The sequence below is a fragment of the Hippocampus zosterae genome, chromosome 1 (assembly GCF_025434085.1).
Source record: "Hippocampus zosterae strain Florida chromosome 1, ASM2543408v3, whole genome shotgun sequence".
In the NCBI taxonomy this organism is placed as follows: Eukaryota; Metazoa; Chordata; class Actinopteri; order Syngnathiformes; family Syngnathidae; genus Hippocampus; species Hippocampus zosterae.
This window is the reverse complement of record NC_067451.1, coordinates 31,469,229-31,483,834: the sequence shown is the minus strand read 5'-3', so window position 1 is coordinate 31,483,834 and position 14,606 is coordinate 31,469,229. Positions and strand designations below refer to the sequence as shown.

Sequence of the window (14,606 nt, the reverse complement as noted above, 5' to 3'; positions counted from 1 at the left end):
ATTACAAATAAATTTAATAATTATATAATTCAATTACAAAGAAATCTTGACACATTTATATCACATTAGTTACAATTTGTTGAAAAATATATATATTTTCCCTTTGTCCTGTAATTGTTCCCTTCCCGAGGTTCACGAGGTAAAATTTTTTTTGGGTTTTTTCTGTTAGTTGTTTCGTAAATCAAGCTTAGTCATAATATATCCTAACAAAAAAACAAAACAATAATTTACTACAAATGGAATTTTAGTAGTGCAAGTGAATAATTGTTCAAAAATATGCAACAGTGGCGAATTTCCAGAGCACAGCCCATTCCGTGTTTCTCATTTTTTACAAGCAACAGATGGACTACACTGAGTAAAACTCAATGTCAAAGGCAAAAGGTAAGAAGAATAACACTGTCTTGTTGGCTGCACAGATTCACACTAGCTTCTGATAAGTGGCACTTATCAGTACTCAACTGTTTGGTTAAACTGAAGGGAGATATTACAGTTTGGCAGCATGTCCACATATGCACATCCCTCAACTACACTAACCCCCCCCCCCCCCCCCCCCCCGCCTCTACAGTAGTTTGCTGGCGTCTTGCATGCACTTTTAGACCTGAGGTCAAGAAGCTCTGTTCCTAATAGCCAAGGTAACAAAAGCTGTAAGGGATTGCTCTCAGAGTAACTCAAACAGAAGACTTCTTCGCCGAATGCTAAAAATCGATTTGTAGTGTTTTACAGTATAATTCTTGATTCTTGAGTGTTTTGACAAAATCATATCACAGACATACATTTAAGACATCGGGGCAAAGGTAATTGTGGGAATAATTAATGTCTTTCGTTAAAAGCTACATCAAAGCCCATGAGGTCTGAAGTTAAAAAAAAAAAAAAAGTAAGAATTTGGAGTGAAATGGCATATTCCAATATTTGGTGTGCGTGTTCCTGTTCCTGCTTTGTTCTCGGCCATCTTTCCAGTCATACTTCTTCCTGATCTTCTACATCTTGATGCCAGCATATAGCTCATCGATCTGCGATCTGAAGTATTGTCTCAATTCGTTCCTCTTGGCTTTCAATGTTGGCGTGAGCAGACCATTGTTGACAGAGAACAGCTCAGTATGGGGATATATGGCCTTCACCTGAAAAACACAAACATAAAAATGTGGTTGCGAAACTCAATCACGTCAACAAAACAACGACAAGGCATACCGGTTAAATGCAAACATCAACTGTCATGAGGGTCCATAATTGTCATGATTCAGTTTCTGTTAGTCTCCAACAGGTGGTAGAGGTGTTCTGGTCTGTCCAGCTGCAGACCGGTACCCATCATGATGAACAGATTAATTAAGGACTTTCAAGCTGATAACTGACTCTCGGAAAATTCGCCTTGCTTAAGACATTGTTCATGTGCAGTTTTGCTCCGTTTTTCTCGTTCCTGGTTTATTGCTCTCAATTTTCTCGTCAGTAGTCATTTAGTTTGGTATGTTGTTTTCGGTGGGTATTTGTTGTGATTTGATTCTCTTGTCCTTTTGAGCAATTTCAATTTGCATTTTCCTTGCCTTTTGCAAATGCTTTTTGTTTATCTCGTTTTGTCCCGGTGTGTTGACCAGCGTCATTATTTGTACATTGTTAGTCTTGCATTGGTTAATAAACCTTGATTGGACCATAATCTTGTCCTTATCTATGCATGTGGTATTGACCCCTATTTGGCTAATTCCGGATCATTACAATCATGAATTGATTAGTTTTATACCTGCTCAAATGACTTGAGGCCTGCTTCCTTGCCAAGTCGCACCATGTCCTCCAAGATGGCTGCCTTGACATCCTGCATAGACAGAAAAGAAGTCTCAATCAATACAGTAGTACAATCAAGCTGCTACTGTGGTAAGAAACATTTTTTGACTGAATAGTAATACGCTGTAGCGAAGGGGTGGGCAAATCCAGTCCTCGAGGTCGATCATTTGTGAATTAGGTATGTTGGAGGAGGGAGACATTTAAAAGATTCACGAATTCCGCTTCGAGGAGCGGAATTGACCACCCCTACTGTAGCGGTTGGTAAATGGAGGGCACATGGTCGTCACCATATTACTTTTGGAGAGAGAGAGAGAGAGAGAGAGAGAGAGAGAGAGAGAGAGAGAGAGAGAGAGAGAGAGAGAGAGAGAGAGAGAGAGAGATCACTCACTCCTCATGAGAGGATACTCCAACTGCCACTGATACTATAAACAAAATTACCGCTCTACTGCAAAGTGCATCATAGCTGCCCTCCACTCCCATGGTCCTCTTGGTCCAGTCACAAAGAAAGTCATGGTCTGGAACCACCACTGCTACTAGAAAAGCCTATGGAGTACAACAAGAATACACTTTTGCAAGATGAGATGATGCAAAGGTTTTGGAATGACTACATGAAACAGAATTGGTGGAACATTGGCACGTGAATTATTATATTGTGTAGTGATCATTTGACCAAACTTCACTTACTTGTAGACTGTCCCCATGCACAAAAACCTGTGCCACTGAGTCACTTCTCACATAGACATTCTCTATCCTCTCAGGAGCTATATATTCCCCCTGAGCCAGTTTGAAGATGTGCTTCTTCCTATCCACAATCTTCAGTGTGCCGTTCTGCAAACAAATATTTCCATTACTGGTCCAGACCATCAGAAGTACTGAAAGGAGAGTAGATTCCAATTCCTACAGGAAGCCATTTCCCAATGTCGCCAGTGTGAACCCATCCATCAGCATCGATAGCCTCCGCAGTCTTCTCCGGATCCTTAAGGTAACCCTGGAACACGTTGGGACCTTTCACGCACACCTAAAACACACACAAACTAAGTTAGAATTGGGAATGCAGGTTTGGTAAGATTTGACGAGTCTCTCACCTCTCCTTCGCCGTTTACAGCCAGGTAGTTCATCTCTGCCACATCCACCAGCTTGATGGAGTTACAAGGCAGAGGTGCACCAACGTGACCTAGAAAATGCAAAAACAATTCTCACTTTTCTGCTGATGTACAGCCATAGTTTATTGTGAACTATGAAAGAGTGTTACACCTCCAGTCCAGTCACCAGGCATGGTCATGGTGCAACCAGCGGTACACTCTGTCTGTCCATAACCTTCGTAGAACTGAGATTGAACAAAAGTGTGATTATTGCTACCGCCGTAAGAGTAATTTTGTATTGCTCTTAATACTGTAATAATAGAAGATCATGTTAAACAGGGATTGTCATTGTGGTTGGAACAGACTAGATGCCAGAACTTGTTGCACTTGGTCCACGCGAGAGAATTTTATGGGAGACGGAGTTGTCACCTGACATCCTAACGCAGCTCGGAGAAAAGTGAGGACAGTCGGCGAGATGGGAGCAGCCCCTGTTATCATCAGACGTACGCGACCCCCAAGGCTAGCCTGGATAAAGCACAAGGCACTATGCTATTAATAATCAATATCCCAATAAGTGGAAGTCAAGTAAAAATATATATATATTTGCAATAATATGTTCTATGTGCCCCCACTAGTCTTAACGGTATTCTGATCAATATGAAGACTCAAGAAGATAAGTGTGTTTGATTACAGCTATCTCAAGGCGTAGCCATTTTGACCATCACACTGCCCTCTGCTGTCAGCTGGGATTAAAGCGTAAAACAAAAGAAGCTCAACTCACCTGAACCTTTCTGAAGATCAATGTGTCCCAGATGCTGTCTCTCCTCACAATGCCCTTCATCATCTCTGCCTCCTTCTGACTATATGCAAAATTCAGCAGCCACCGTTTTACAGAAGTATTGGCCTGCCCAAAGATCTGAAAACGTCCATTTCATTTGAGGTTATATTAAATAAACAAAAGTTTATTAATAAATAAAACTTATGAATAAGTTCACTCACCTTATCATACATTCGGTTTAGAAGTCGAGGTACTGCAGGAAACACAGTAGGTTTAAGGGTACAGAGATCATCCATCAGAAGACGAATATCTCCCTGGAAATATCCTATCCTGGCTCCCTGAACCATCATCACTCCCTAGACATCCAAATTAAGGATGCAGAAGAACAATGTGGATGAAAAATAAAATGGAAAGATACAGTGCTTAAACACAATAATTACATCTGTCATTATAAATGATAAACAATTTGGGCTTTCATGCAGACTCTTGAATTGGGTACGTTTGCGATCTTTCACTATTTGAATAAAAATCAGAGGTCAATACAGTCGTCTGTTCTAGTTGTGTGTAATAGAAAATTACAAAACATACCTGTACAACTCTCTCAAACATGTGAGCTAAGGGAAGGAATGAAATATGGACATCCCTGGGACCCAATGGAGAGGTGGCCTAATACGAACAAAAGTCAAGTCAAGTCAAGTCAACAGTATTTATAGAGCACTTTCAAACAGCCATCGCTGCATATAAAGTGCTGTACATGGAGCGATTTAACATAAACAATAAACAGTAAGACGAATCGGTAATAAAGGCGGTAGAAAGCACCAAGCAGTAAAATCAAGAACAAATCTAAGTCATGCTGAGTCGAACGCCAAAGAATACAAGTGAGTTTTGAGGAGGGCTTTAAAGATGGGCAGCGAGGAGGCTTGCCGAATGTTCAGTGGGAGGTCATTCCAGAGACAGGGACCAGCAACAGAAAAGGCTCGATCCCCTCTGAGCCTCAGTTTAGTTCTTGGTACTTCTAACAAAGACTGGTCCACAGACCTGAGGCGCCGGGCAGGTGTGTGGGGGCGGATGAGCTCGGAGAGGTAAGGTGGCGCGAGATTATTCAGAGATTTGAAAACAAAGAGGAGGATCTTGAAAATAACTCTGCCAGAGTAGGAGTTATATGATCCCTCTTACGAGTACCAGTCAAGAGGCGAGCAGCGGCATTCTGGACCAGCTGAAGGCGCTTAATGGAGGACTGGCTGACTCCAAAGTACAGGGCATTGCAGTAATCCAGCCGGGATGTGACAAAGGCATGAATTACTGTCTCAAAGTGTTCATGTGAGAGGAAAGGTTTTATTTTGGCCAGCTGTCTCAGGTGAAAGAAGCTTGATTTAACAACGGCACCAATTTGTCGATCGAGTTTGAAATCACTGTCCAGTTTAAGGCCCAAGCTTGAGACCGCTGATTTCAGATAAGGAGACAGGGGGCCCAAGTCTACAGGACGGAATGTACAAGGGCCACTGGGACCAAACAATAACACCTCTGTCTTCTTTTCGTTGAATTTCAAGAAATTTTGTGCCATCCAGGTTTTGATTTCTTCCAGACAGGATAGGAGTGGCTTTAATGAGAAGGCGTCTTTCTTGCTCAGTGGGACATAGATCTGGCAGTCATCTGCATAGCAGTGGAAGGGAATACCATGTTTCCTTAAGATGGAACCCAATGGGAGCAGATACAGCGAGAACAGCAGAGGCCCCAGAATTGAGCCCTGTGGAACACCACATGACAGGGGAGCAGTGCGGGACTCAGAGCAGCCAAGGCTGACACAAAAGGTCCTGTCAGCTAGATAGGACGTAAACCACTCAAGAGCACTGCCGCCAATGCCCACCAAGTGCTGCAAACGAATCAGAAGAATACTGTGATCCACTGTATCAAATGCTGCAGTTAAGTCCAATAAAACTAGACACACATGGTCTCCAGAGTCATTTGCCAGGAGGATGTCATTAGAAACGCGTAACAGGGCTGACTTCGTGCTATGCATCGTCTTGAAACCTGACTGGTAGACCTCCAAGATGTTATGTTCATCCAAGAAAAGTTTCAACTGCATGTGCACCACTTTTTCCAGAATTTTGGAAATGAACGGCAGTTTGGAAATGGGCCTGTAACTTGACAGCACATCTGGATCAAGACCAGGTTTCTTGATCAAGGGTTGGACCACAGCATGTTTAAACTGTTGGGGAACTACACCAGAAGAAAGTCTGCTGTTGATGATATCCAAGACCGATGCACCAACACTCGGGAGAACCTCCTGAAAGAAGCGTGGGGGAAGAGAGTCGCAAGGGGAGCCAGATGGCTTCGTCTGGCGAACTACATCCTCCAAAAGCGCCAAGGACACAGTATCAAAATAATTTAGTACAGCTGAACATGGAACATGGACAGAGGGGTCAGATGCGGTATTTGAGACCGGAGTTCTAGCTGTAGAGACCTTATCAATGAAAAACTGAAGGAATCTGTTGCACATCTCGGGTGAAGAATCCGAGCAAGTAGGCAGAGGGGGTTTGAGTACAGAATCTATCGTTTTAAATAGTGCGCGTAAAAGGGGCATACACAGGCATTCCCAATGACACAGACACACACGCACAAGCAATTTGATCAATTCAAAGCAGTGTTGAACCTCCAAAGCAGTTAACCCTCTTCAACTTGAGGACCAAAAGCAAAAATGAAAATCTGATAAACGGTAGCTAAATCGGTTTGGCAATAGGAATGCGGGCAGTTTGGGATCTGCTACAGACCAAAAAATGATAACAAGTGTTCATTTCCTGAGTCACAAGTACGGTAACTGTGTACTGGCTACTTCAAAGATAACACACCACGCCAAGTACCGGTAAGTGAAATATTCTCTAACTCAGGCACATGCCAGGAACTTGTTGCTCATTAATAATGCTATATGTCCCATTATAGTCATTTGTCAGGAATTATTCTCAACACCAACTGATATCAATTTCTACTCTTCCCCAACTCCCTCTATTACTTTTTGATGTGCGCTAAATTGGGTGAAAATGCTACAGAAAGCCATATATTACTGCATCCCTATCTTTCATGCAATGAGATTGATGAATAAGTGGCTGCTAGTCATTCATGTCAAATGTGACGTTGGTGCCTCACCTGTGTTATTTTAAGGAACGCTGAGCAGTTGGACACAATATTCCGATGTGACAACATCGCTCCCTTTGGGTTTCCTGAAAGCGCACATGCATATAATAGCATATCTATTGAATACGGATGTGTGTGTGTGTCTGTTTGTGTGTGTGTGGAGTATGAGCATCACCTGTTGTTCCACTCGTAAAACAGATGACGCCCAAATCTTCAGGTCTGGGAGGCTGAAGACATTGGATTAGTTAGTTGAAAAAAAATCCACAGTCATATATCCTTATGATTGCTAATAGCCGCTTACCACAGGTTGGTGATAGTTAGCCTTTCCAATTGCCTGCCCAACGAGAAAAAAATATATCAATCAAATCAAAATACAAGCCAACAGAAATAGGTAAGTACTCATAAAAAATGAAGACAACAAAAACAACATCAGCAAAAGGAAAATGAGTTGAAAATGAGCATAAACTAAAAACATTAAGTGCCAAGTGGAAAGAAATGTCAGCAACACATGTATGACATTTCCAAAAACTAAACATGAGAAAGGTCCAAGCAAGCTAAGAGTGAAGAGTAGCACTTTGCTAACCTCCATCTCGCGCAGGCTGAGGATGTCGATTCCAGCTTGCTTGCCTCTGTCCACCAGCTCATCGCTGGGAGTCTCCATGACAACAATGGTTTTCACAGTGTGTTTCCTGTCCTTGACGCAGTCTAGGACCAGGTTGACTTTATCTGCCACGTCGCATGCTATGGTTGAGATGGAGGCTACAGGAAACATCAACAAGGAAAACAAACACGATCAAATCACAGGCACAATCTACCGCATATACCAAAACATTTTTAAAAACTCTTAAACCTTCCTGTAGTTTCTCTGATTAATTTCTATTACCTTTGTCTATAATGTAGTTGATGGCTTCCGCACCAAGGGTGTCATAAAGCGGGACAGAAACCAGGGAATAGGTGTAGCATGCCAACTCCGTGAGAGTCCACTAAATTCCCCATACAAAAAAGGGGGCGACAGCAATATGACGATTAACAATTTTTAATTTGCGTGACATTTGAGTTGTCGCCAAGCGCAATCATTTTTACCTCAGGTCTGTTTTGAGAGAAGATCCCAATGTTGGGGTCAGTGGTGTTGGAGTGTCCTTTATGAAGAAAAGCGGAGCCAAGATTTCCCGCTCGCTCCATGACCTAAAATACGCACATTAAGGGTTTCTTTTTGCTCATAGTGACTCCATTGTGCAGTGCTATTGTACGGTGCATTTTGAGTAGTCATGAACGTGACAGCATCTGCCTCAACAGTGATGTCACTGTCACTGCCTTTCGGCTTTACTGCTGTCAAGGCATGTCTTACCTCTTGGTAGGACATCCATTCATAGGGACCTTTGGGTTTTCTGGAGCCCAGGAAAGGACCATTATCTCAAGGAAAAAAACAAGATGAGACCACAAAATAAGAGATGCAATTTTGAACCGAAAAGTGAAGTTTACAACGTAATCCAATCATCCGTCATTTCTCTCTATTCTGCCGTTTCAAGACTCAAGTTTCAAAGCACCTGATCTAGATCTCCTAAAACTTCAGAATGGAGGAGAATAATATCAATAGCTACATACAAACTATCTAAAGACAGCCTCATTTGGTGTCAAAATTGTAAACAGGTCACATAACAAATACGGCATCCAAATAAAATGGCGTTGACACAATGTCTCAATTGTGAAAACCTGAGTAAATTTTGAAAGGCAACATGCATACATTTCCATTTTATTAAACTAGTCTCCTAATACGACCGAGTTTGGGAAAACCATGTACATGCCTAAAATACTTGAGAGGAAGAGTCAACTCATCACAATTGTTACCATCGATGATTTCAACAAACTATTTTATTTTTGAATGCAGCTGCTTTGAATCATGTGTGTGCTCTGCTGTTTTATGTCAGCCAACTTCCTCTTCCCAGGGGTCGGGTCATGAGGGCAGTAGCTTAAAAGGGGAAGCCCACATTTGACATTTGCGCTGTTGTCAAACTTCAGAAATGGTGGAGAATTTGGTTGTTGAGTTTATGACATCTCTCCAGAGTAATTCACTACAAAAAAAAGGGTGCAAGAAGAAGTGCTTGTGACCGCACTAGAGTTCCCATAGATAACAGTTAGCGTTGCTTCCTCTTCTTCTCCTTCTACAACTACTTTTTCTCCTTTGTGTTTTCCGACATTCTGGACACATGGGTTGAGAAAGGAGACCCATGGTTATTGGTGGAGGTATTGTAATAGTCATCTTACATGCAGTATACTACACAGCGTAACAGCAATAAGAACGCGTGTCCAACTTGTTATGTGCTACTTTATCGCAAGAGTGATGTGTGGTCGTGTCAGTTGGATACATCACATCACTTACTGGATACTTGAGCGCCCCTGAGGAAGAATTCATACATTGTTTTGGCATCATCATAAAAATGTGTCAACAGATCGTCACCCTTTAGCAGAGTTGATTGGTGCACAAACTCTCCACCCTGTGCAAAAATAGCAAACAACAGTTCATCATCCGGTAATTCCCAAATTGGATCTGTTTATGCATTCGCTTCAACATTTCATTCATAAACAAACAACAGTTATGGGTTATAGTATTGGAGCTGATCCCTGTACCAGGTGGAATAATATTCCACATGAAACGAGACCACAGTGAAGAGGTTCCGCTTACAAACGTCAGAGGGCAAGAACATTTTCAAATGCAGCAACAAGCCTTGGCTTTAAACAGAATTTTAAAAAATGCAAGTGTTTATTTGCACCCATACAGAGTGACCCCAAACTCACCGGAATTTCGATTGACTGCATCTTGAGATCACAGATGGGTGGCAATGCCTTTGGTCGCGTTGCCATGTAGAGGGTTGTTGCAGCTGTGATTGCCCCCATGCTAATTAATGTGGATGTGGACAGACCTCTGAAGTACTGACTGACAGAATCCAGATCTGGCAATCTCAGCTTCTGCAAGAACTCTTGGCTTGGCATGATTTCTGATAATGACATATCAGATGGTGCTGTTTAGGGTTTTCACTTGGTGGAGGTGGTGTGGTTGACGAGTGCAGGAGGAATTTGGACTCTGAAGCCCGGAGTGGTCTTAGGACACCCTGAGGTAGAGGAGTGTATGAAGTGCTTTAGGCCAGGAATGTACCTGAAATGAGGAGGAAATTAGTCAATGTTCCTGTGCATAATACTATTATAAAGTCCTTGCTGAGTTTACTTTCGATGCCAGTTTGTGATCAATTTTTGCGGCACACCTGATGATCTTTTATCATAGCACAAATACATTTAAACAGTAATGTAAAGCCTTCATGTAAAGCTTGAGAATGAAAAAAAATGCCTTGAAACCAGATTCAGAAATAACAGAACAACCACGGACAAGGACAATCAAAATAGCTTCGATCAATCAGGAAACTGGTGACAATCTCAGGAAATTGTCTCAAAGAAGAAAAAAATAACAATGAAAATAAAAATGACTGGTCTTGAATTATTCAAAGACAGCCACTGCAGTTTATTTTCAGTAGATCCATTTGTAACATTAATTCTACAGGATACATTACAAATCTAATTTGATTGACTCCCACATGTGACACAAAAAAGTAATGAAATTATCATTGGACACCACTGCAATTATAAAGTTTCACGAGTGCATTTCTCAATCTACAGGTGTTGTATTGTGGACCTACACATTTGTTGTCACTTTACAAATGGGTTTTTTTCAGATAAGAAAAGCAGAACTTCCTAAGATAAGTGCTTTGCACAACTTGAAACAAGTTGCTCTGTCCACTCAACTTTAGTCCAGTGGCCTCTGACCTCTGTAGTCAGCTGAGATGATTAAACTGAATGAAGTAAACACTGATGCTAAGGTGAAGCATTACCCTGAGTGACGTAACTAACCCAGTACAGACCTTTTTGAGGACCATTTCATTGAACATGTAACAGCATTAAAGCGCCACCCAAACTCTTGTGAAAAGCATTCTGCTTTTCAATCAAAACTAGTAACTATGTGTTAGTTACTGCAGGCGTTTGTGTGTGTGTGTATTCATTTTTGCCAAGTCATACGATACCGACTTACCTACTGCTATACAGAAATGCAAGGTGAGGTCCATGAAACCATGTTAATTGCTGACTTAGGCAAATTGGTTGCTCACACAACACTTAAGTATTCAAAATCAAAGTCCAACTCTGCAAAGTACTGTTTCACAATCGCTGCATAATGATTTATGGACTTCCCGGCTTTTTCTCTCCAGCCATGATTGTACAGACGTGTATTATTTTAAAGATCAGTGCATCCTTGATGCAGGCTGAATGCTGTGACATTATTACACCATTTCACACTGCGCGCAGAGACACAACGCTGTATTCTTGTGACGAACTGATTATTTGTAAAACAAACCGGGTTGACAGAGCGGCTAATTTAGAAGGCAGGCAACACTGACACACATCAGTTACATCCCAACAGGATACAGTTCAATAAAGGCATGTTAGTAAATACATGTTAAAAATGTCATCATGGTAGAGTTTCAGTTTTGCAACAATGTTATTCAATGACATGTGAAAAAATATTGGACTTTATAAGGGATGTTCAATACCAATTTTTTTTTACAGATACTGATACAATACCAAGTACTGACACCACTAGTACCGGTACTTTTGAAAATGGAAACATAATTATCTGTCTGCGATTGGCTGGCAACCAGTTCAGGGGTTACCCCGCCTACTGCCAGAAGACAGCTGCAGCTGCGTGCCCCGAGACCCTTGTTTGATGAGTGGATCAGAAAATGGATGGATGGATAATTATCCGTCTTTATGAATAAAGGCATTTCTTTCATCCTGACACACACGATGATCTGTCAACATTTCAAACTGCAACAGTGTAGCACCAACTTCTGGCAAGAAGGAATTACTTAATGTCAGATTTTCTTTCCTTTTGCCTTAAATCATGCCTATATCAGTAGCGTTCAGGAGTATCGTTGAATAAGGGCAGTATCTCATTGCTACTGATACCTGGTATCAGTATTCACACATTCCTAGACATAATGTAGCACCTTGTATTATGGAAAACGTGACCGGAATGTCAACATGTGTCCTAAGCCTGACCAAAATTAGTCACACTTGTGTATTACCCTTTAGTGCACGAAAACACCAAAGAGTTACCAGTATTGACAACTTAGCAGTTTTGTCACTATATTTGACCACTTTTGCAGCACTTCGAGCACCAATTTTTACAACAACAAAAAAGAAAAAAACAGACCTAAGAAGAAAATACATCCACAATCAAATCATGGAATGCCGTTTCAGCATTTCTTGGATATCATTGATATCCCGACTAAGTAAGGTCCATTTACTAGTGCACTTTTTATCACTAGTATGAGAACGTTGGCATCATAACACAATTAGATAACACTAGTGCCGCAAAATTACAAATGGTGATTTTGGTGATACTAGTAGAATCCAGGAGGCTACTAAGGATTAACATATGACTACTAGCAGAGCCTAGTAGTGATTTAATTGTTTGCCAACAGACAAAGGCAGCACCATTGGTGGGAAAAACAAATCTTTTTAGACACGGTACTTGTAACGTGTAGCATACCATATACTGTACTAACAAGCTAAACAAATACATTGCACCTCATTGTAGACCTCTGAAAACCAAAGCGTTTATTCTTGACGACTCAATTACACCTGTAATTAAAACGGCACACCAATGTAAGGCAAGCTTCACTGACTGCACCGTTTCCGTGAGGGAACGCTCAAGAACTAGAAACTAAGCAGCTCAAACGTAATGAAAAGGTCCGGAACAAGTTATAACGCTGCGTTACAAAGTCATGTGAACAGCAGAAAAATAGAGTACACGAGGAAAAAAGTGTCTCTGATTTTACAAATTCTCAAAAGGGCTGTTAAAATGACAGCGCGTGTGTAGCATCGCAACTATGTCCTGCCCTTACAACACGTGTGTTGCGATCCATCGGTTTGTATTTGACAAAAAAGTGTGAAACAATTTTTTAAAAGTGTAGTTTCACAATAAAATACATGAGGTACAATCGCGACTAGTTGACAACATACTGTTTTTGTTTCGGTGGTGGTTAAAAAAATACAACTTTAACGGAACTACCCACCTGTTTGCAGCAGTCCTCCGCCCGGCTTCTTCTTCTTTTCTCGCTGACCACGCTTACTCTAAAAGTGATGGGCGTGACAAAAAATACAACTTCCGGTCAAATGTTCAACGGTAAACTGCATTTTCCGGCTGGATGTTATCAAATGCATTGCGTAACAGTAAACAAATAAGTTTAAAAGGGCAAATGAATGCAATTGCTGATTGAATTTCAATTAAGCAGCTTTAGCAAAGACACAAAACGCTCACGTAATGCTACGAATAACTTATGTTTATTTCTGCTCATTTTAAATTATGTCATTTGTAATTAAAATAAGCAGCACAGTGATCCAACGGTGAGCGCATCCACCTCACAGTGCACAGTGGTTCACATCTGGGCTCTGGCCTTCCTGTGTGAAGTTTGCATGCTCTCCCCGTCCCCATCCCTGCGTGGCTTTGCTCCGGGTACTCCGTTTTCCGCCCACATTCCAAAAACATACATGGAGGTTAATTGGACACTATATTGAAACCTCGATATGATTGTGAGTTCAACTGGTTGGTGTTCGTCTGTATGCGCCCTCCGATTGGCTGTCGAACAATTCAGGGTGCCCGAAGACAGCTGCGATAGACTCCTCCATGTCCGCAACCCTCGTGAAGAGAAGCAAGCATTACAGATAATTAATGGATGTATAAGTAATATAAGTGATACAGTATATAATACATTTTGAATCCCTAAGATTTAATTTAACAAAAACATGTTAGTAATATATGTGAATTGGTCAAAATGAATTACATTATCAAATGAGATCAATGAATAAAAAATAATAATGAGAATTAATATTACAAGTAGGGCGGCCCGGTAGTCCAGTGATTAGCACGTCGGCTTCACAGTGCAGAGGTACCGGGTTCGATTCCAGCTCCGGCCTCCCTGTGTGGAGTTTGCATGTTCTCCCCGGGCCTGCGTGGGTTTTCTCCGGGTGCTCCGGTTTCCTCCCACATTCCAAAAACATGCGTGGCAGGCTGATTGAACACTCTAAATTGTCCCTAGGTGTGAGTGTGTGTGCGAATGGTTGTTCGTTTCTGTGTGCCCTGCGATTGGCTGGCAACCGATTCAGGGTGTCCCCCGCCTACTGCCCGAAGACAGCTGGGATAGGCTCCAGCACCCCCCGCGACCCTAGTGAGGATCAAGCGGCTCGGAAGATGAATGAATGAATGAATATTACAAGTCTCTTGATAATATACATGAATGCTCGTGGGCCAAATAAAGAACCTCGTTGGCCGCAGCCAGCTTGCCCAGGAGTAAGATAAGATAACCTTTCTTTGTCCCACACTGGGGAAATTTGCATTTATGCAGTATGGGGGATCGAAGAAGAAAGTACCACCGAACAGAGGACACGCTTTCTCCCTTGATGGAGGTCAGCGTTTGTTTGCTCTTTCGATCTGAATTCTTCCATCCATTCTCTTTCGTCTCCTCATGAAGATCACCGGTAAACTGAATGCCTGTCCCAACTGACTTTGAGTGAGAAGAGTGTAACACCCTCAAGTGGTCGGTAATCCAAACCAACCATTCACACAAAACCATAACTCTGGCCAATTTAGTCTAGTCTATGCCTTGTTTTAAATGTATCACTGTTCAATTAGACACGTTTGACTCAGTCAGTTCCAGGTTCCTGAAATTTAAAACTGGGACATAAGTCAGACCGCAATGTTTGGCGCTTGACATTTGTGTTGCTTAATTTGACAG

General features: G+C 41.7%; 1 protein-coding gene across 1 annotated transcript; it reads right to left on the bottom strand.

The window, feature by feature from the left end:
- Positions 1–83: 83 nt before the first annotated feature.
- On the bottom strand, positions 84–13,033 carry LOC127596675 (long-chain-fatty-acid--CoA ligase 1-like). The gene is made up of 21 exons (XM_052059462.1): positions 12,888–13,033; positions 9,562–9,919; positions 9,146–9,260; positions 8,114–8,178; positions 7,849–7,950; positions 7,649–7,748; positions 7,349–7,524; positions 7,067–7,099; positions 6,941–6,992; positions 6,778–6,851; positions 4,222–4,299; positions 3,855–3,989; positions 3,637–3,771; positions 3,285–3,380; positions 3,028–3,100; positions 2,859–2,947; positions 2,675–2,791; positions 2,458–2,601; positions 2,212–2,316; positions 1,733–1,804; positions 84–1,118 (listed from the first exon to the last, which is right to left on the bottom strand). The coding sequence occupies exons 2-21, from the start codon at positions 9,772–9,774 to the stop codon at positions 978–980; spliced, it is 2,115 nt and encodes a 704-aa protein (XP_051915422.1). The 5' UTR covers positions 9,775–9,919; positions 12,888–13,033; the 3' UTR covers positions 84–977.
- Positions 13,034–14,606: the final 1,573 nt, after the last annotated feature.